This window comes from Peromyscus californicus, unplaced genomic scaffold (genome assembly GCF_007827085.1).
Source record: "Peromyscus californicus insignis strain IS unplaced genomic scaffold, ASM782708v3 Scaffold_22__1_contigs__length_63687245, whole genome shotgun sequence".
Classification (NCBI taxonomy): Eukaryota; Metazoa; Chordata; class Mammalia; order Rodentia; family Cricetidae; genus Peromyscus; species Peromyscus californicus.
Genome location: NW_026294525.1, coordinates 2,837,153 through 2,860,610, shown reverse-complemented (window position 1 = coordinate 2,860,610; position 23,458 = coordinate 2,837,153). Strand labels below are relative to the sequence as shown.

Genomic DNA, 23,458 nt, shown 5'->3' with positions numbered 1-23,458 from the left:
GCTGAGGCAGGTACGTCGCCAGTTATGTGAGAAGCTACTTGACCCCAATGCTTAGAGAGTAGTGTTTACAAAGAAATGAGGCAGAATGAAGTGTAAGTCACTATCAGGTCCTGGAAGAGGCATCATCCTGACAAATTCATAACGTAAGCAGAATTTCAGAAGCAGCTCCAAAAACTTAAGAGAACGCACTGTCCTCGGACACCACCAAATATGTTTAATTGTTGCTAAACAATCTTTATTCTATTACAAACATTTCCTGCCTCTTTATTAAGGCCATTTATCTAGAATAACCCAGTTAGAAGAAACGACCAGCTTGCCCTCTGGCCTTAGTTCATTTTATCCATTTAGGCTCTTCCCAGAACTAATCCGAATTTGCTAAGACTCAACCACAGCCAAGTTAAAAGCTCCCTGCAATACATCTGTTCACAGAATCTAAGTAGACGGCTTAGGCAGAATGGACTGGTCAGAGATGTTGCTGAGGGCCCTGCATCACCAGGCAGGTGCATGATCTCACTCCTCAGGAGCCATCCACCTTGATTTTTAAGTCAGGATCTCTCGCTGGTGCAAAGTTCACCTATTTGACTAGGCTGCCTGGCCACCCAGCCTTAGGGATTCACCTGTCTCCACCTCCCCAGCCCTAAGATTACAAGTGTGTGCCGCCAGCCGTATCTGGCTTGTTACATGGGTTCTGGAGAGCGAACTTGGCCTTCATGTTCTTAAGGCAAACCCTTTACTGGCTGAGCTCTCCCCAGTTCCGTTCTCTTCACTTTAAGTCCTTTTATCATAAGCCCCAGCCCTGACTATTTTTACTAATCTCATTTAGCTTCCTCTGATGGCTCCTGAGTTGGTCTTATTTCTGGAATGATTCAGGTTCCAGAGGGTTGTGACAGCCTTCGAGTATCACATGCCCCAGGCTGGCCAGCAGTGAAGTGAGGTGACACTATTGGCTTGTCATATTGGCTTGTCATGCTGGCTGCTATCTCTCTTCACTGAGAGAAGCCACTCAGACACGGTTAGTTTTTGTCGGTTGTCTTTCTGTCCACCCCTACTAAACTTTTTTTTTTTCATTCTGACATCAAGGTTTCCACCTCAGTATCCCTGTGTTTTGAATCTAGAGCTGGTTAGAATGTCACCCCTTCTCTTTGTAAGTTGTTCCTTTTTAATATTGTGTGTGTGTATGTGTGTGTGTGTGTGTGTGTGTGTGTGTGTGTGTGTGTGTGTGTGTGTGTGTAAGGAGAGAGAGAGAGAGAGCGCTCTGAGGGTTCAGGGTGTGGGAGAACCACTTCTGCTTTCTAGGGGCTGGGACCTGGACACCAAGATCACAGCTTCATTGCCCCACCATCCATGCCCTTAGGCAAAAAACAAACAAACAAAAACAAAAACAAAATAACAATTAACCCCCCCCAAAACAAACAACAACAACAAAAACAATTAGGAAATCTGGGAGAATGGAGGCCAGTATTGGTTAAAATCTCCCCTGAATATGCTTGGGTAAAATTCTTAGAGGCTTTTGTCCAGATTCATTATGATAAGAACAGCTCAGCTCAATCCCCAGAGGGGAGGCACAGGCATTGGGAGGTGACAGTCACCTTCAGGAGAAAGGTGTGGAGACAGGCCACACCCAGCTCCCTGAGGTGATGTTGACCAGGTATCTGGGGTTATGTCCACAACAGGAAGGGATAAGAAAGGGCCCCACTGGTGACAGAAATTGGGTTATATTCTTTCTATAGACCAAGGCTATGGTGCCCACCTGCATAAACCTGTGACAGGCAACAAGGACACTCCTGTAGCCAAAAAATGGAAGGAAACATGGTTTGTAATGAATAATAGCAAGGCATACGAATTTCTAGAATTCTTTTTCTAAAAATATGATTTAAAATTTTTTTCTAGTTCTCTTCGGATGTGTCAAACTGTACCGTGAAACCGAGTCCTTCCCCCCTCCCCATAAGGGTGAAGTGGCTACCCCTTAGGTGTTAATTGGCTTTCAGACATTCCTGAGATGATGGAGGGTGTGCTCTACCCTTTTCTCTTCCCTCCTTCCTATCTAAGCAGCTTCTTGAGCCCTTTGTCCCCAGAGGACAGCTGATGCTGTTCTCACTTCTCACTCTGATGTCTTGTCATCAAGGTCCTGCAAAGTCAAAGAGGAGCTCAAAACTTGAGGGTCCTGTGATGCCTGTCATGTCAGGACACCTCTGGGGCATGCTCTGTGGTGCTCAGCACAGAGGCTCGCTGCCACTTAACACTATCTTGTTAGATAGCAACTACTTTCCACCTTCCCCAAGGCAAGGGGAAGCTGGGAAGCAAGGCAAGACGCTCATTCAATGCAACAGGAATTTTATCTCTGTAATTTTTCTAACTGAACAATTTCTGAAGTAATGAGAGGAATACAGCAGACACCAAGGACACAGAGACACCCCAGCTCCATCACTGCCACCTCCTCTGACATGTCTGTTGGCATCACTCCTCATTCTTGAGACACCAACTCTTCTTGCACAGGCTGGTTTCCCAGAATGCACCAGCCCTGACATCCTCTGTGCATGGCATCTGGAAGGCCATCTAGCCTTCTTCCAAGTCAGTAGAAGTAGAGTTGCTGTGTGTCCAGAGAATCAGCAAGGACCTGGGCCACACCCCCTTCCCTTCCCTGTGGTTTTGACCCTCATATGGATACCTCCACAGCCTCCTCCACAAAGGGAGAGGTGGACACTCTAACAGCTGGTGCCTGTAGCTGCAGATGGGACCAGTTCCAGGAAGCATTCGTGTGTCCTCCAGAGAGGACAGTGTTTCTTCCTCCCCTGTGGACAGGGTAGCTGTAGGAAGCTGTCAAAGTCCGGGTGTGAAGTGGACATTCCAGGAAGCCTGTCTTAGCATGTGCTGGAGAAGTGTGCTGAGTCCTTCTCAGAAGCACCCAGGAGGAGCAGGCTCGGATTTCCACCACCCCTCTCTGTTTCCACACAAGCACGTATACCTGAAATGACCTTTTAACTATCAAAGTGGAAGAGTCAGCGGAGAGTCTGCAGCAGACAAAGGTCCTACACAGTGCTCAGACAGACACTTCAGGCCAGAAGCTTCTGGACTCAGACCTTGCTCTATTGAGGAATTTGCATTTTTTTTTCTGTGAGAGTTAGAGATGAGAACTGGGTAATTGCATTTGTATTAAAAAACAATCATTCTGATGCATTGTGAGGATGATGTGGAGACCCGGGGTGGGGGGTGGGGAGCTCTGAGACCTGCGTGGAGCGACCTGGGCCAGCTGCTGAGGACGAGGGGATGCTGAGCTGATTGTGAGTCCAGAGAAATCCCAGCTTATACTGTGCTTGTTCTCTGCAGGGAACGTGGAGGCCAGGACAGAGTGGTGAGCTGGAGGTCACGTGGCCCAGCAGGACTATAATGTACTGAAAGTCATGCTCAGCCACATCTTGTTGCCCTTAGGATTCTGGGTCTTTTACCTTGGCATTTGCTTTTGGTAGTTTTAGTTTTCAGTCTTCATCCTTTACATATTAACAGTAAATTGTATGTTCTCCAGCTTGGTAGCAAATGCCCAGCTGACCTACTCTGAGGTTTTATGTATGCACTGTCTTGAGAATCCAGTTTTCTTTGAAATAGTTAGTTGCTGGGCCCAGAACCCGCACGAACAGTGTGTGTGTGTCCCCACCACCCGGAATCCATGCAGGCAGTAGGTGCATGCCCTTACCACCTGGAACCCATGCAGGCAGTATGTCCATGTCTCCACCATCTGAAACCTATGCAGGCCAATCACACCTGTCTACTCTCCCAGTCTTCATCTTACAGGTATACACCCCATCTCTAACTCACCCCTCCATTAAGAGGTCAATCACCCAGAGCTAACAAACAGGTTGTAAGTTGCTTCAGACACTCACTTCAAAGAATGACTGTCCAGGCCATCAAGAGTTCTGAATGCTGCTGCCTGGGGAACATGAACTGACGAGGCAAGCCTGGGACCAGCTGCCTTGGCTGCACTTTATGCCTGGTCCGTTACAGAACCTAAGCAGACACAATACTGGGAAAGTTCAGCCATGCTGTCCCCAAGCCTGCCAGTCCCTGTGTAGGTTTGACCTCATTGTCTGTGATGCTCTCCTGCTGTCATTTGTGGCTATGAAAGGACAGAAAGAGGGCTCCAGGGCACTCATCCTAAAACTGAGGTTATCACGAAGGGAGTCCTGTTGTCAGACCAACCCACTCTCAACATTCTCATCAGGCCCATTGTCTGAGCTCACCAGGCCTCTGGCGCTGTCACTACGGTGTAAAGAAACAGAGACGGAGGACACACCGGGCCACCAGGCAGCTGTACAGAAGGGAGGACAGTTGTCTCCAGAGCTCGTGACTGGTGCTGCTCCCGTCACGCTCTGACAAGGGGATGAGAGTACAGAGCCTGGTGATGCCAACACTGCTCAGGGTGATCCAAGCCAGGCACAGAACCAGACGGAGAATACGCCCCGCACACAGAGTATCAGGACTCTGTCGCCCACAGCCTGTGGTGCTTGTCTGGAGCAGGTCACCCAGGTCCCACCACACCTGGTGGTCAACCTACCAGGACAGCGTGTGAAGCAGACGTAAGGCCCATGTGCCAGGATCCTGCAGGCTGCGCCACATCTTAACTGAGGAAACTGAGGGCCTGGTGATGATGTAAGCGTTACTGAAAGGAAAACAGTAGCTTCCAGTTTCCCCATTCGGTGGCTGCTTCTCAAATAAAACTCTAGGGGTTTAGAAAGTCCTTCTGGTTAGCAACATAGCCCATAAATATAAATCAGCACAGAAGCATGAGGAAACAACATTTCATTCAGAATGGGACCCGGCAGCGGTTCACAACAGTCTCGGTAAAGGAAAGTGGAGCGGGACCGAGGAGAGTCTGGAGGAGATAATCAGGGGGAATTCAGAGAGAGTCTGTTTGCAAAGGCAGCGGCATTTAGCCAGTATGAATTATTCTTTCTTTTGTATCGTATCTCTTTTCCTACATCCCTACTCTCTGCTTAGAGTAGTTTGTTTCACAAAGTTTCCATAGGGTGAAGAGAGATGAGTGGAGGCCTTGGTTAAAACAAAAACAAACAAAAACCTCTTGCGGTCCCACCAGCACTGGCCCCCATCCAGATGCTTGCCGCTGGAGCTGACCTCCAGTGCATCTTATACCTGATGACCAGCTGTGGGTATATGCTATTCTATCTGAGTGTACAGGCCAGAGAAGACCCAGGATGGAGGGTTCACCCTCACACGTGGCCAGAGGGTGAGGAGATGCTGGCCATGTCTTTTTTAAAAACTCTTCTTCTTCCTTGGTGAACATACTCTTGGCAGCTCAGCTGCTTTGAAAGGGCTGCCTTGGGTGGCTAGCATGGTGCATTTCCACCTTGTGGCCTCCCATGTATAGGCGCACGGAGGTTGACTTTGTCCCTTCTCCTGGCCACCAGGGTGTGTTTACTCCATCACCAAGGTTCATCTCTGGTCTTGACTTCATATCCTCTGACATGTGCCCCTTGTCTCCACTGTCTGCTTTTGATTCTTCCTTAACACAAATAACCAAGATGGGCAGTCTCCTGGAGCAGCCCTGCCCTGACCCTTTTGTGATTGGCCCTCCACGGTATGAGGCAGCTTTGAGGTTCTACACATGGTTGTCAGAGCATTGGGGCTGCTTCGGTCCATGGGATGCCTGAACTCTGGGCTCCAAAGATTTAATTAAATAGGCCAGCTGTCACTTGGGAGATTTCAGTTTGCTTGAGATCACGATATATAGACCATCTGGCGAGTTTCCACAGGAAGGAATCCCTGCAGCCAAATAGCACCTTTTACATTAGCAACACTCCCCTTGCTGCAGCCCTGGGGAACCCAGGAGTCATCAGGAAATGAGGCGGATTGTTCTGACCTTCACTGAGCAGACACACCACCAAGTGAGCAGCTGAGTCTGAGAGCAGATTCGCAGGCACTGGGCCACCGAGTTTTAAGGTGGAATTCTCATCCTCAGTTCGTGGTCTACCTACCCGCATATTCTTTCTCTCTGCTGCTGCCGTGGAAGTGTTCTTGTAGGAAGTGTAGGAAGCTGGCTTGTCCCTTTCTGGCCCTCAGATTTCCTTCCTAAGCCCTTTCATTCAGTAGCCTGATTAGGTTATCATACACTGTGAGAACATCTCAGCTCCTACTCTGCAAGGAAGCCCCGAGGCTCTGTCTTTGAGTTCTCCAGGGCAGGATCTGGGGGAACCATGACAGGAGTGAAGCGTCTTGTTCATCTGCGGTGAGGAAACTGTGTGGATGATTTCTATGAGCAGTCCTTCCTGGTCAAGATTTCTAAGGTAGAAAAAATCCAAACACATATGGTTGGATCTGATTTTCTAAATGCAACAAGAAATCTCCAGCCATTCGCCAATAAAGGTTGGAAGAGGCTCACGCGAGGTATCCCGGTGGTGTGGGATTCATGGTGGGGATGCAGTGGCTAACGGTGTTGCATTGTACAGAATAGGAAGGAAATCTTCATCAGAGGAACCAAGAAGACAGTGTCCTGAGCACACTGAGGCCTTGAGCTGATTTAGTAAGAATGAAATGACTTAATTTATTAATTGATAGGTGGAGAGAAATGACACCTGAGCAAGATCAGCACCATTGAAGATGAACCAAAAACCAGACCCATGGATTCAGAGTTAAGAAAGCCCAGAGCCAGGGAGCCTTCCTATGCTCCCACGTGCTTGTGTAGCATTGCAGTGTTAGACGTTTTTCAATGAGAGGAAAATTCACATCAGTCATTGGATGGGTCCTGGGGAGATGGGTCAGACAGACATCGTCTTTCCTCAGAGATTTTGCCGCTTTCCTAAACTTTTATCCCGGAATTGCTTGGGCCCTTTCACTTGAGTGACAGCCTGGAAGAGAAGAGAAAAATTTAGTGACTTGAAAAATGTAGATTTAGGCAACATTTTCTGAAGTCATGAGTAAACAACAATCCCTCCACTCCGTTCTTCCAGGCTTGATGCCCTAGTGAGTTTGAAATGGTCAAACAGTCTCCTTCAGCCATCTTCAAGCTTTCCAAGTGACAGGAGGTTCTCTGACAGCTGGGCCATTAGTGGTTGCTGGAGTTGGATGATGGCTAGACATGTGTGCAACACCAGAGACACCCAAGGAGCAGCAACTGTGCTGAAGCACTGTCCCTCGTTGGGGCCTCACCAAGGAGTCCTTAAATGGTTATTTTCCCAGAAAATATTTGGCCGTGCACAGTCACAGATCTAATTTTCCAGAATACTCCTGTGACAGACACCAGTAATTTTGCTATTCTTGACAGTATTTTTACAAGATAACTATTTTAAAAACATTATAAAAACCGTCACTCTTCCATCATGAAAGAAAATGCTTTTTTTCCCAGTGGATGATATGATTGTGCAGGCCTTTGTCACTCACTAAGTACTTTAGGTCAGAGAATATTCATTTTCTAAAAAACAGCAACAACAACAACAACAAAAAAAAAACCACTGGCATATTAGGCTTACATACCCTAGGTCCGGACTTTAGGCTGATTATATTTCGTGTTGGTGCTGCTTCGGTGTTTCAGTAACCATAATGATTTGGGTCATAATTTTCAAAACTTTGGCTATCCCACCTATTGAAAAACAACTCTCGTCTTCATACTGTTTCTGAGTTTGGTTGTCAAGCAATGAATGCCTTTCTTCATTGATGCCATTGTGAAGAATCCTGTGAAGGAGAAACATAAAGACAGAACTTTATCTTTTCCTGGCGGGCTGTGCCAGACCGACATTGGTCCGAGAAGATGATTTTCCTTAATGCTCTTGACCCAGATGTGAACTAATTAACTTTGCCACTGAGTGAGTGTCCCTGATACACCTCAGGGGTCCCACCTAGTCCTCCTGGGTCCCAAGGGCAGAAGTTTCCTCTGTCTCATGGCTGCCCTTGAGGAACTTTCTGAAGCCCAGCAGCTTGTCTAGCTGGGATGAGAGGAAAGTATCCTTCTTTGTCTTCTGAGAATGCTGGTGAGAAACCAGACAACCCCACTTCTCGAAGACTATAATTAAGACGACTCATGGCAACTTTCTTCACTGGCTGGCTAGCCTTCTTCTGCCATTGGGAACCACATCAGATCAGTCCCCTCCAGGGGTCTCTGAATGTGTTGTTTCTTCCATTTCATAATAATGGGGATGATGAATCCCCAGAGCTCTGGGGAGTCTCAGGACTGAGCTTCAGGAGAGCCCCAGGTGAAGTTGGGGTAAGTGGTGTGTGTTCAGCATTTTAGTAAGTGCTGCCCCCATGCTATGGATCCCAGAGTTCACAGCAGCAAAGCCTTGGCCTTCATGCCAATGTAAAATATGAATCATAGCATAGACAATAGAAAACCAAACGTGACCAGCTCAGTCACTCCAGAACACCCAAGACAATGCTAATGCAGAAAGTATGGCATTTGACTACTGGCCATGGAACAGGCCAGAGGTCAGGAAGAGAGGTGTAGCTAGAGTTTTCCTGCCTGACCCACGGTCAGGGCAAATCTCTCTCACCTGCCAGTCCCACAGCCGCTCAGACCCGACCAAGTAAACACAGAGACTTATATTGGTTACAAACTGTATGGCCATGGCAGGCTTCTTGCTAACTGTTCTTACAGCTTAAATTAATCCATTTCCATTAATCTATACCTTGCCACGTGGCTCGTGGCTTACCGGCATCTTCACATGCTGCTTGTCGTGATGGCGGCTGGCAATGTCTCTCTCACTCAGCCTTCCACTTCCCAGCTTTATTCTCCTCCTTGTCCAGCCTATACTTCCTGCCTAGCCACTGGCCAATCAGTGATTTATTTATTGACCAATCAGCAACACACTTGACATACAGAACATCCCACAGCAGAGAGGTCCCATGAGAAGCATGGAGGTCAAGGTGGGAGCCAGGGTATGGGGTTCTGTTTAGTGGAGCCCTCTTGTTAGACCCCACTTCATACTTTGCAACTCTGGACTTCACTGGGTCAGAGGCACGACTTCAAGCAAGAGAGTGTCATCAAGTCAGACACTAGTGCGTGTGTGTTCACTGATACACTCGGGACAGCCTGTGAATGTGGTCTCATTTTACTGCTGCCTTCAGCACTGCCTTTGGAGAGGCAGGGGAGGTAGGAGAGAGCAGGAGCACTGCCTGGGGGGTAGTATGGAGGGAGCACAGTCAAGAAGGAGCGATAGTGGGTGAGGAGGAGGGCTGAGGATGAGCAGCAGGTCTGGGGCTTCCAGCCAGGAGTAGCCACCAGCCTTGCTGTGCCCTTTGGAACTAATGTGGCAGGGAAGAGGACAGTGATGGGGACTAAGAAATCATCAGCCTGTGCAAGGCCTTCGCAGTCTCTCGGGAAGCACAGCGCTGACCTCTGACCTTAAAGTTTTTCTGTGGTGGTGCAAAGAAAAGACACCAAGTTTAGACAGGGCTGAGGGCATGGGGTGGAGAACAGAAGTTTACCTTTCAAGAAAGAAATGCTTCTGGAGCTTTCTGCATGCCCTGAGCTGTGCGGGCCTGGCCTGTCTTCACCTACAGACCTGGACAGGAGCCTACACACGTTCTCATGAACTGACCCAGACTGTAAGACTCTGGGACATTGCTTCCTAGAGACTTTGCAGGGAAGGGGATGCGTGTTCAGGATAGAGGGGTCTTTGTTGGGATCCTTCCCTCATTTCTCTTCTTATTTCTCAAATTCTCTCGTGGGCCCAGTGTAGATAAATTTTTAAAAAGTCTTATTAAATAAGAAACACAGAGCCAAATACAGGAGTGAAAGCCATAGAGATCAGAGAAATAGTGAGAGCCACCAACTAACCTTAGCTCACCACGTCACCATAGCTTCCCAAGAGAGCTTCTTCCTGTCTAACCTGAGCCTTTATTGCCTTCCTGTTCTGTCTTCTCATTGGCTCTTAGCCCAGCCACCTCACTTCCTCATCACTGCCTGTCTATACAGACCTCCAGGTCTCTATGGTTGTTACTGGGATTAAAGGCGTGTGTCACCAGGCTTGGCTGTTCCCTAGTGTGTCCTTGAACACACAGAGACTCTGTCTGCCATGTGATCAGATTAAGGGCATGTGCTACCATTGTCTGACTTCTGTTTATGGCTGGCTATGTCCTCTGATCTCCAGGCAAACATTTATTAACATACAAATAAATTATCACCACAGCCCAGGGCTTTGGCCCCAGAAGCCTGTCTAGATATGACGACAGAGGCTGACAGCACTTCCAAGGCAGGCCAGACGACCCCCATCCCTCATACTCAGCCTTTCGTAAGTCACCCAGACTCCTCCTGGTGTGCCACCAGCTTGCCATCACCTCATGAGTACAATAAGGGGAAAATCAGCGATGTGATATTTCTTATAGCGTTTATTATCCAACCACATCGGTGCTCATCCTGGAATAACTGAGACTGGGAATTGTGTTCAGAATGTAGATGTTCTGGCAAATACCTGCCTACACCTGACTATCCCAGGCTGACGTAAACACGCCGGAGTGTAACAAGCGTTCTCATTGGATTATCTTTGGATAACCAGCCCCACAATAATGACTCGGAGACTTATTAATCATGAAAGCTTAGCCTTAGCTTAGGCTTTTTTTCAGTAGCTTTCATAACTTAAATTAACCCATATTTTTATTAATCTGCATTCTACCACACGGCTTTTGCCTCTCTCCCATTCTGTGTCTGACTTGTTCGGCCTCTTGGTGGTATTTCCTGCATGCCTACATTCTTCTTCCCTGTTTCTCTCTGCCCAGAAGTCCCACCTATACCTCTTGCCTAGCTATTGGCTGTTCAGATTATTATTACACCAATCACAGCGATACATCTTCACACAGTGTACAAATACACCCACACTACATTTCCCCTTTTTTGTCTAAATAAAAAGGAAGATTTTTAACTCTAACACAATAAAACTATGTACAATAAGAGCAATTATCAAGTAAGAATTACATTAACAATGTTTAGTCCGTATGTGTTTGGCAAATTTGGAGAAAGTACTGTATTATCTATCCTGTCTTAGTGAGTCTGGTCTATGGTTTGCCTGTGTCTATGTTTTGATTCTTTTCATAGGCCTGAGGTTAAACATTGAAAAGGTATGAGATGTATGTAAGGAAAGACAGCAGAGGATTGATGGGGGAATGGGTTCTGGGTCCCAGGGCACATGACCCTGAATGAGTCTGTGGCTACACGAGGGGTAGAGATGCTAGTTATCTTGGAACAGCAACATTCTGGGAATATCTGTGACCCTGTGTTTCAGAGGCCATGTGACCCTGGATCATTACTAGTGGCTAAAGTCCCAGGCATCACAGCCACGTCCATTTCCCAACTCCCCACACTCTAGGTGAGGGAACCTTTCTTGGACCCAGGAAAGGTACTAGCTGGGGTTGACTCACAGCAGCCTCTTGCCTGCTCACAAGGCTGTCTACCTTCCCTTCCTCACTCCCCTACCTCCGCAAAGAGATTGAAGTAATGTGAGGACTTCTCTCTACTCCCACCATATACACATTAGGATAGTTGCAAAAGGGAGGTAAATCTGGTCTCTCAGTCTCATCACGGTGGGCTCAGGAGCAGCGAGGAGAATGAAGGAGTCTTGATCCTTGTTCAGTCACAGGGTCCATACACTGGCCTCCTCCAATCCAGTCTGGTCATAGTTTCCTAGACCATCTGCTTTCAGGTTTCCACTAGGCTGGTGTTAAGAGTCATGCCTCTATCTCTTTGTATCTTTATGTATTTGTCTTTCTCAGTATGAATGATTTCATCAATTTTGCAAGGCTGCAGAGTGCCTAAGGCTGGCATGGTGGTTTGGAGAACCTGTGTGTTGAAGTGGGTTCACACAGCAGGTGTAACCCTTTGTGCCATGAGCTGGGTGCTATGACCTGACCTCTGTTAACATCACACTACCACCATGCCCCAGACCCCTTACTCCTTAGAAGTGCTTGTTCAAGAATGCTCAAGGAAACTCTAAGCTTAAAGAAAACAGCACCATGCCTGTTCCTCACTGAGAAGTCACTGCAGAGAGGGACATTTTAGCTGTATGTCCAGTTCAATTGGTAGCAATGCTACAATTTAAAATAGGTTTTCTAAGCTCAGCAAGAATCATTGAACTCAAAATGCAAAATATGTCATCAACCAGATACATTATACCAATGAGGTCTCTGACATTGAGCAGCTCAAGGCCTGGGTTCTCACCCCAACAGCTGGCCTCAATCTCACAGTGTTTTGTTGCCATGACGTTAACACCTTTGTTGTGTCTGGCCAGCTTGGGTATGGACCCAGGTTAGGATCACACAACCTCTTCTCTCTATAAACTGCTCTTTGTCTGTATTGCCTCTGCGTGGGGTTTTTTTGTGGCAGCCAGGCATGCCGTGTAGGTCACTGGGAGAAAGTGTAAATTCATTGTGATGATTTCTAGAGGAGGCTTGCCCGCAATCAAGGGAGTCATCATGAACATGTATAAATTCATGCTGGAAAAAAATCATAAGCATAAGCAAAATTACTGAAATCAGTAGTTTTTAAATAAAAGAAGTCTGTTTTTTTTTTAAATGAGAGTGTTTCATAGAGAGTGCAGAACACATTTATTTTTGAAAGATTAAAAAAAACAAGCAATTTTTTTAAGACATTGACTATGAGCTGTTCTGGAGAAGTGACTTCTGAACTCAATTCTGTCTTTCCTTGGAGAACATCCTCCTAGCAGAACTATCTCTAAGTAAAGTGACTTTCCTGTTACATCAAGACCTGAGTGCCTAATCCTGACACTCACCCTGGAACACCAGCATTCCTGGAAGCCATCTATCCCTAAGACAGGCAGCTGGTCAAGAGGAGAAATTGGAGGCATGAAACATTACCCACTGAGTCTAACCTTTCCTGTCAGCCTGTGTCTGGATGGAGACCTAATCTTGCGGAGGAACCCCAGAGATCACTGTTCATGAGCTAGATGAACAGGTTAAGATTGTAGGGATGGGAACTGGCATCTGTAGAGCTCATGGGCTTCTGTGTACAACACCAGACCACTGTGAGGCCATGTGGGGTCACTGCCCTTTTACCTCAAGCCAGGCCGGTCTCTTGGATGTTTGCCACAATGCATCTCCCTGGTGACACATTTTCAGTGGCATTTCATATACCTGTTTTGAAGGAATCACCTTCAAGAGCAACGGGTTGCTTTAGCTTTCTCTTCTGACCACCACGTCAGTCTCACATCTGTTTGTCTTGGCCCTTGGAAATACTTGGATGCTACAGTCCATGTATCACAGGGGCAATGTTGCCCTGGGCTCTCTAGTGGGGGCAAAGGGCTCTCAGGTTCTGTCATTGAGGAAGTCAGCTCAAGGTGCTCGGTGATGAAGGCAGTGCAAACCCGGGGGGTGTCAGGCATGGCCTTCAGACAGCTCTGGCCCTTCCTCTGGGTCTCTTTCTCACATCTCCACTATTTATGTGGGAGCATCCATGTTCAGTAGACACTCCTTTCACTCTCCCAACTCAGATTGCCTGTGAGTGGCTTCCAGAGTCCTCATTTAGACCGGTCCCATCAATTCTCCTTCATTCTCTCCTCTTTGGAGATGACACAGTGTTCCTTTTCCATTTGTGGATAGCCCTAAAAGTGTAACATCATAGATGTCAGAGTCTAAAGTAAACGGCTCTCAGTTACCTCTGGCAAAATGAAATAAGGACTTCATACCCAGGCATCCATCCCAAGCAAGGGCCTTGCTTGAGTTGACTGTGACCAGATCCCAGCTTCTCCACAGGTCCTCAGTGGACATTCTCTGAGCAGATGTGACCAGTGGCTACCTTTTCCATATTAACCTCCGAATCTCTGGAGAATAAGCAATAGGAGCTCATGGGCGTATCCTATGGTTTTGCCCAAGTCCCCTATGCTCCCTCAGGATGTCTCCTTCCTCATAGTTATCTTGGATCAGCTGGGTGTAAGCCTGGTGCTTGGGAAGCATCATCAGATGGGCCTGTTACATCTTCTCTGTCCTCTGTTTCCACATCATCAATGCCATGTCATCTCTAGTTGTCTTGCAGGGATGGCTTCCACCCACAACCTCAACCACCTCAGGCTTCTGTTTCCTTCCTGGGGAATGCCTCAGGGGATACAGGGCATTTTCTCAGAGACCTTTGCCAAGTGGCTTTTCCTATAGATCCACAATCCATTCTTTTAATTGAGCACAGAAGAGATACACAGTCTTTCTAGTCTGAAGTTCCACACACTCTAGGAAAGACTCACATCTGTTTTCTGCTACAATGTTTAATAAATTGAAACAGACCTCCATAGATCCTTGCCATCGGCAGCTAGCGCTGACTTGAATCATAGTAACAAAAACCCAGGTGTCCAAAAGGAAAACCATGAAACCAGAGTGTCTTCAACCACACCAGCATGCTAGTCTCTCTGAGTAGCGGCCACAACTCAGGGTAGAGAAAATACCTGACTTGATAGAGAAGGAGTCCAGGTAACCCCAGTGGGGCTGAGTAAAGGGAAGTAGGTGTACTTCCATACATGTAAAATGCTCTGTGGAAAGTTGAGCTTTAGAAAGAGGAATTAGTGATTTACTCCTGGGCCCAGTAGCCCTACATAATCAGATCTGGGGCTCAAGGGTGTGAACTCCCTTGATCCTTGATATGTTCAGGAGTGGATCTGCCCCCTCAGGAGGCAATCAGACATCTTCCCCATATTGCTTCTACCCAGACGTGGTGTTTCCAGAAACTTGTGGTGGTTGACTGAGAGCTTCTGGACTCACTACCCGGGGTTAGATCTCCCTATGGGGATCCCAGTTGGGAGAACTTGGTGTCTCCTGACGTTTTCAAGTGTCTCATGTAACAAAGGGATACCCATACATGCCTTGCATTGTGGCTTTGAAGACCAACCAGGGGCCAAAGCCTGAGAATCTTAGTCTCATGTCATAATTCAACAAATGCTAGGTGACGTGGTTAATAGTTGCTGTGAGTCAAGCTCCACACCTCTGAATGACCAAGTGTTTGCATTTGCAGAGGAGCGCCAGTGGCACAATCTTATACAAGGTGTCCAATACCAAGTGTGGGCGCCACATCAGCTCATTCATGTGAAGCAATCTAACATACTTATTTTTGAATACTATGTCTTTTTTTCGTTGCACTGAAAAAAAATCTGTTGTACTTTATGAATTCCACTAACAGAGAAAAAAATGTGCATTTTTTTTTTTAAGGTTGTCCTGGTGCCAAAAAGCACGAGTTTCTGACAAGTGTCCTGGATGCACTCTCTACAGACATGGTTCATGCTGTTTCCGACCCCTCTTCCTCCTCTGGCAGGTATGCTGTGTCTCGCTGCAGAGCAATATGCTGGCCAGAAGCCCAGAAATTTGGAAAGCTAAAGGATTCCTGGCCAGTGGCCAAGTGAAACCAGGCAGTTCACTAGGATATAGTTAGGTCTAAAGAAAGGAGCCCCTCTGGACCAGGAAGGCACTTGGGAACAGCCCCCACTCTTCATTTTCAGGGGCTCCTGGGGTCCAGGCAGGGCTGAGAAGATGAATGCACTTGATTTGGGTGGATATATAGGTTGAAACTGACTCTGAGAGTTACCTATTGGGTTTTAAATACTTTGGAATTCTGCAACTAAAAAAACATTTTTTTTTTTTAAATTTTGTTTTCAAGACAGGGTTTCTCTGTGTAGCCTTGACTGTCCTGGAATTCACTCTGTAGACCAGGCTGGCCTCAGACTCAGAGATCTGCCTGCCTCTGCCTCCTGAGTGCTGGGACTTATTTATTGTTGAATCCGACACGGCACATGAGGTTCAAGTGTACAACCCAGGGGCACTGATCCACCGATACGGCTCCGCCCTAGAGATGGATGCTTTCCTTGTGCACACTGTAGATACACCAAGGCTTCAGTTTTGTATCATGTTAGAACCCACAGTGCCTGTGCCCCCTCTGCCTCATGGTGCAGGGTGACAGAACTCTCCAGGTGAACAGCACTTAAACTCAACCCCATGTGTTCACCAGCTCTGGTGGTGTTTTTAAAAGAGATTTTATTGCAGTGTTTTTGTCTTCCTGAAAATGCTGGTTTCTATCCCACCCTCACAGCCAGCTCCTGGCTGTCTCATGCGTGAAGTCTCCTTAGCAAAAGGCCCTTCATCTTGCAGTTCTTTTGCTAAAGAAGGCGTAAGGGGAGAAGTCAATACCAAGGTGAAATGTCACAATTGCATAATAAGCTAAAGAAAAGAAGTCACCTCTAGCTGAAGAATTCTCTGGTCCCGCCCAGCCCCACAGACCCCGCAGCCACTTATAAAATAATCACTCCGAAGCTTATATTAATTAAAACTGCCTGGCTAGCTCAGTCGGTAGAGCATGAGACTCTTTTTTTTAAAAAAAATTAATGCTTGATTCAGAATCTTGTTTTATTTAAATGTGTTCTTCATGCTACAATACAGCCCTTCAGAGTCAATCAAATACGTAACATCAATAGTTTCCTCAAAACTCTTAAAGACTCACAGCCACATTTCTACACCTCTATAAGGCAGCTTCCGTATGCGAAAGATCACAACACAGTAATTGTGGAATTAAATCCCATTTTTAGAGCATGAGACTCTTAATCTTAGGGTCGTGGGCTTGAGCCCCACATTGGGTGGCAATTGTAGACGACTTTCTAAACAGTCTTATTAAATAAGAAACACAGAGCCAAATACAGGGGTGAAAGCCATAGAAATCAGAGCAATAGCCGCCAACTAACCTTAGCTCATCATGCCGCCATCGCTTCCCAAGAGAACCTCTTCCTGTCTAACCTGCACCTTTATTGCCTTCCTGTTCTGTCTTCTCATTGGCTCTTAACCCAGCCACCTCACTTCCTCATCACTGCCTGTCTATACAGACCTCCAGGTCTCTATGGTTGGTACTGGGATTAAAGGCATTTGTCACCAGTTTGGCTGTGTCCTTGAACACACAGAGACCCTGCCTGCCATGTGATTGGATTAAGGGCGTGTGCTACCGCCACCTGACTTCTGTTTATGGTTGGCTATGTCCTCTGATCTCCAGGCAAACTTTATTTATTAACATACAAATAAAATATCACATTTCGGCACAAATAAAATATCACCACAGTCACCTAAATTTCAACTTTATATTTCATATGGTGGAAGTGACTGACATGCCCTCCAAGTGTCTGACCCAGGATAGTGCCAGGGAGCCCAGTCCCTGCAGACTGTTGGCATCTGCTTGCTATGTCTTCACTCTCATGGAGGAAAGGTCATCCAACCCAGTGGACAGTGGAGTCCACAGAGCCCAAAGTGATGGCACAGGTCCTCCACCTCAGGTGAGAGGTACATGTTATCATGGCACAGCTTCAAGATCTGACTCACAGCCTGACTTACCTGCCTCTTAGAATGTCCAGCTTTAAAAAATATCCAAAGGAAACTGTCTAGTTACAACTTTAAGAATTTTGATGTCACCTTCCACTAGCCTTTTCTATTTAAGTATATCTTATTATACAGTAGAGTAATGATTGCATTAAGGTAGAAACTCTGGGATTCTAGATACCCTTGGTGGATACTGGTGACTGAGGCCACCTGTTGGCCTAAGGGAACCCAGGTCTCAGGACAGCGACCTTTAGTTTCAAGGCCTCAACCAACTGAATAACCACAGAGCACACATGTGCTGTGGCATCCTTAGTTCTGAACACACTGACTGAGCCATTACAGATGACTTTCCTGTCTTGTATCTGAAAGTGACTGTATCCAGGTACTGAGCTGGGACAGGCACAGGCATGGGGGAAGGGAGCTGGAGTCATGGGGTACAGCAGCTTCAGACTTCTGCCTAATATAGTCCTTTCCTTTGTAGGCTGTCAGAGCCAGACCCCAGCCATACCCTGGAGGAGAGGGTCGTGCATTGGTACTTCAAGCTGCTGGATAAGAACGCTAGTGGAGATATTGGCAAGAAGGAAATCAAGCCCTTTAAGAGGTTCCTGAGAAAGAAATCCAAGCCCAAAAAGTGTGTGAAGAAGTTTGTGGAATACTGTGATGTGAACAATGACAAGTCCATTACCGTGCAGGAGCTGATGGGTTGCTTGGGTGTCACCAGAGAGGAGGGTAAAGCCAACACCAGGAAGCGCCATAGTAAGTCTTGCCTCAAAAAGATCTGACAGGATCATTTTGGGGGTTCATGTCTATGGGGTTACTTCCTGGGTTTAACAGGTTGCCTTATGGTCTGTTGTATAGAAGAAACATGGTATGCCATTGGTTGTTGTCACCCATGTAGAAATGATCACAGGTAGTCAGTAACCTGCCACCTGGTCAGGAGAGCAGCAAGCCTTAGGAACATGAACTGAGTGTAGCTCTGAAGCCAAACCAGTTATTGTTCTAATCACAGTGGCTAACTGTCCCAACATGCCTCAGCTCCTGATTTCGGAATCATTGGCGATAACCAGCTGGCACAGTCCACAGACTCCACTGGACCATTCAGGCCAGGTCAGGGGCAGTGAAACCATCACCTCTAGGAGATGATGTCCCAGTGGGTTTAGCTGGCTTATCAATTGGACATGTCTCTCTGTGGGGCCTGGCTTAAGTCACCAGATGTAGCAGGAGTAAAGGAATCCCAGGATAGATGGAGCCTAAGGTTCTGACATTTGATTTGATGACCAGTTTCATCAACGCGCTGGAGAACACATGCAGAGCATGGGTGAGTTTCCACCTCGGTACCTCTGAGCTGTGTGGTTGTGGTCAGCACAACATTACAGTAACTGGCTGAAGGAAATTCAGATAGCCATCTTTAAAGCAAAGATCTACCTTCCCAGAAATTAGCAAGAATCACCTCTCATTGACAGAAATCTAGCCTGGACCCTAATTTAGTTATATAATGTACCCATGGCATGCCCTGGAGACACAGACACAAAAAAGAGAGATGTTTTGCCTTCCAGAAAACCACATGGTGCAGATCACAGTTGAGATGTCTTCAAGAGGGCAGCTGGGGTCAACTTGTTCCTTGGAATGAGGTGGTCATCCGCACAAGACAAAGGGCTGTTGGGAATCATGAACTCAGAACAGGGTTTGGGAGCAGAGCTATTACAGAGGCTTGGCCCGCAAGGAGGGGACATGGATGGGACATCAGGAGACTCCAAAGCAGCTCTAGAGAGGAGCTTCCCGGTCCTGGAAAGGAATGGGCAAGACTACAGTTCTGGGGAAGTAGAGTCCCGTTTTTCTTGCTGCCTTTAAGTCACCTATTAAAACTTCCATGAGTGTCTGTGGTTGGAGGCAGCATCTGGGCTGAGGAACATCTGGGGTTCTGGTCTGTGTGTACTTGTGGGCCACTAGGGAACAGGTTATCTAATGCTACCTCAGGACTAACAGTGAATAGGGAGAGAGAAGGGACATGAGACACGTCCACTGGGACAGACAGCAACTGTCCATGACTAGGAAAGAATAAATGAGGTCATAGAGGTGAGAGGAGACCGTGATGAAGTAGGAAGGAAGGTTGGAGAACCCCACAGACCCTGGCCAAGGAGAGACTGTGGCCAGGTGAGAGGCTGAACTCTGAGCAGAGACCAGGGTGAGGCAGGGGGCACCTGAGGTAGAGGGTCCGTGTACCACAAGAGCGGGTGCCCCACTGGAAATAGGAAGGGGAGAACCCAGTCTCCAAGCCCAGAACAAATAGCACCCATCCCTCAGCTGTGATTTCACGTGAAGATTTTGGTAAAATGAACCTAAGCTGATGTTTTCTAATTTTAATACCGAACCAACATATTTAAAAGAACAGAATGTGTGTGGGGTGCAGCTCAGGCTCAGAGTCCATGCTTTTCTGGGAAAGTTCTGGAAGACCATTCTTGGTGGTTGGTGAACCCATGTTTAAGATTTGGGATAAAACAAGGCATTCTTCTAATGTTGGAGTGTCATTAGACAGTGTCTCTGTGGTGATTTAAAAACCCATTCTTCCAAATCTAGGCTCAGGGTCTCTATGGGTACATTGTCATTTGACCAACTGAGGATGTTGAGCCTGTCATTAAGGAAGCAGTATTTGACTAGCAATAATCTCTTTTCCCCTCCCAGCCCCCAGAGGAAATGCTGAAAGTACGTCTCATCGACAGGTGAGTATGTCTGTGAGTGTATCTGGTTTACTTATATGTTACAAGAAAAATCTGGGGCCGCGTAGGTTTAGGGGCAATAATGCCTTCAGAGAAACCAGAGAGCTCAGCTGGGGCAGCTCCATGTGAGAGCATTTGGAGCAAAGAAGTATTTTTGCCAAATTCTACCTTCAACCACTGACCTGCCAAGTCCTCCATTTAAAGATTCTGCTCTTTTTAAAAAATTATTTAAAATTTCAATTAATTTGTTAATTTAAAGATAGGTTTCTGAGTCTGTGTGGCAGAAATGGTTAGGTAAGCTGATGTTTGCAGTTATTTCTTATATATTGAGGAAATGGCTGGGACAGGAGAAGTTCTTCGGTGCCCATCAAGCGGCCCACTCGCTAGAGACCCAAAGAGGCAGGAGTTGGGCTTCCGAAGAGATTTTCAGTTCCCTGCTGTGTTAATAAACATTTGTGTTTCTGAGGCCACATTTCTAGATGTACAATTAAAGGGCACAGTTGTGGTCCCCACATCCCAGCCACAGCCTAAGTGGGGACACTTTCCAGGGTTCTTTCCCCAAAGCCAGGCAAACTGTGTTCCCTCTGACTCTGGTATGTTAGCTGTTGGCCTTGGCTGCACCTGTTTGATGCCGGACTGAGGCTGGCTGTGTGATGTGGGTTTTAAGTAGGGACCTCCGGCACACACCTTGGAGGGAACTGAAAGCCATTTCATTAGGAAAGACGTGTAATTCGTTCTCCTTTGTTTAGTAAATGTTTATGGTTTTAACTTTTCCAGCCACACTGAAAATCACTTACACTTGCAAAGGGGGCAGGTCTGAGAGCAATTACCCAGCTGCCTCCAAAGACTTCCCGGGGGCTGTTTGCTTTAGCTAATGGCAGCTATTGGCACACATGTGCCATGCAATCTTAAATATCCCCCCCCAAAACCAAGTCTTCCACTTCAGCATTATTCCTGAAAAAGATAAAACAGCGCAGTCTCTCCATCTTTCTTATAGTAACTCAATGCATGGGGTGAATCCCTGCCATTATTACTGTACGGCATGGTGTGGGGCCAGCAGGCCGGGAATCAGAAAAAATGACTTGTTTTTCTAAGCAGCTTCATACTTGCTCAGCAAGGATCAGAGCTGTGCACTCTGGGTGCCAAGGATGACCCTCTTCCCCAATAGTTCTGGTCTTCTTCAGTAATGGCTGAAATACATCCAAAGACTATCTTTATCTGTAACTAATTAAGACAGAACTTCCATCAACTTAGTATAGGAGTTATTCACCTACTCATTGTGTTATCAGAAGGGAGGAAAGACAGTGTAAAAATTTAAAGCTTAGAATTTTCAGTATCCAATAAGAAGATCATCTTCTATTTGTACAAACTGCTGTACTTGACAAAAAAGAGATGGGTGCTTTTCTTTTTCTTATCTAAAAGACTTCCCTTGAAAGTCCGTGTGGTGAAGGACAGCAACAGACCCCTACTATAAACACAAATGCAAGCTGTATGTCCTCGCAAGTAAAAGAGCAAATGGAAAGATAAAAAGGAAGTTTTTAAATGGTATATGACTGTCCAAGCTGGTGGCACATGCCTGTAACCACAGCTCAGGTCTGGCGATGGCAAGGCTGAGGTTACCCTGTTCTAGCAGGTCACTTAAAATATTTGAAGTCAATGTAGTTTTCTCAGATGATGTATTTTCCTGAAGATTTCGAGGGCCGAAAGCACTTTCTACACCATGTGCCCACTCCTCCTTAACTCTGAGCCCCTCTGCCCTTTCCTGTCTGGTTCCCATCATAGCGAGTAGGTTTACCTCCAGAAGCAAGCCTTGGTCTGCACAGAGGGAAGACACAAACATCTTCATAAGATTGTCTTTTTTTTTCTTTCCCCCCAGCCCAGGAAACAAGGATGAACAGCTGGCTATCCAAGGCAGTTCCTAGACATGTGGGAATCTCCCTCACCAAAGAGCTATTAAAAATGAAAAACATATAGTATTTGCACTTTGTACTTTAAATGTAAATTCACTTTGTAGAAATGAGATATTTAAACAGACTGTTTTGATCTGTGAAAATGGAAGGCTGGCTTCGGGAAATTAATCACATACAATGTATGTGTCCTTGTTTGACCTTAAAGATCTGCGCCGGTGGGGATGGGTTTTGAATGCATTTCAAGTTCACTCCCTTGTCCCTCTGTGGAGGGCCTGGTTTATACCCTGGCCCTTTCCTCTGCCTGCAGTCTCTGTTGGCTTGTTCCCAGTGCTCTTGATACAAGCCAGAAGACTATCCTATCTTTAGAAGTTTGCAGGGCCATGCAGTTCCCATGCACGGTCACCTGGTCTAGGGTTGCCTGTTCCATGAGGTTTTTCTGTCTAGAGATGTCACTCACACCCTGGTCACACAGGCACTAGCTGGAGCACAGCCTTAACTTCTAGTATCCCCTGGCTGGGGCTGTGCTGTCAAGCTCCGTCAGGCTCCACTCCGAGCGAGCTTCTCCTTGAGTTTTGCCTCTGCTTGAGCCAATCCTGCTGTTAATCTCCAGGGAGCTGACTGGGCAGAGCACCAGAGGGTCCTCCTTCAGAGAGGAAACAACGCTGGCAGACTGGTTCCATCCTGCTGGCTCAGCACCCAGCCCACCTGCCTCTCTTCCAAGTGACTGTTCCATCCTGCTGTGGCCCTTCATAGGGTCTCCTGGAAGGGAAAATGTCTTCTGCAGAGACCATGGACCACGTCCTGGGGAAGACACAGCTAGACGACATCATGCCAAGAGTCCTGAACAGCAGGCAGCTAAGAATGTCACTGATGAGGGGATTCATCCAAGGCCCTTATGGGATGAAGGTTAGGAGCTGGATGCCCACGCTGTGGGAGACTGGCCTGACCTGTGTGTATGGTTGGCTGTCATTCTCAGACCTAGACTCTAGGTCAATCTGTACTCACTGCTCTCAAGAAACAATTGCAGATGGAAGAGAGCTGGGGCAATTCTCTCTGATGGGCTTCTATATGGAAGACTGTTCATGGCCCCCAGCCTCTCAGTATATGTCTGTAGATGTGCACACACACTCCAAAAGGCCTTTGCTTATTCTAAATGTGTAGAGGTAAGATCTGACCAGCTCACGTGCATGTCAATATTGTCTACAAAAAAAAAAGTATGATCCCAACTGTTTTGGATAATCTTTTATATTTCTGAACCCTGAATTTAATCATTTTTTATTAGATTAAATATGCTATTAAAACTGTATCAGTCTTCTTTTCAGCATTTCATGATTGCTTACTGTTTAAAAATATTTTTTAGATTATTTTATGTGTGTGAGTGTTTTGCCTGAATGTATGTCTGTGTACCTCTTATGTCTCCAGTGCCCACAGATGTCAGAAGAGGGCATCAGATCTCCTGGAACTGCAAAGATGGACACTTATGAGCTGCCATAGAGGAGCTGGGAATTAAAGTTGGTTCCTCTGTAAGAACAACAAGTGCTCTTAATC

At 46.7% G+C, this 23,458-nt stretch overlaps 1 protein-coding gene across 2 annotated transcripts in view; it reads left to right on the top strand.

Moving 5' to 3' along the window:
• Positions 1-23,214, top strand: part of Smoc2 (SPARC related modular calcium binding 2) — a 132,616-nt gene extending 109,402 nt beyond the window's left edge. For both annotated transcript variants that reach the window (XM_052750754.1, XM_052750755.1), the window contains exons 10-13: positions 15,142-15,244; positions 17,765-18,039; positions 19,966-20,003; positions 21,877-23,214. In XM_052750754.1, the coding sequence (XP_052606714.1) occupies positions 15,142-15,244; positions 17,765-18,039; positions 19,966-20,003; positions 21,877-21,894 (434 nt within the window). In that variant the 3' untranslated portion in view covers positions 21,895-23,214. The remainder of the gene's footprint in view (positions 1-15,141; positions 15,245-17,764; positions 18,040-19,965; positions 20,004-21,876) is intronic.
• The last annotated feature ends 244 nt before the right edge of the window (positions 23,215-23,458 follow it).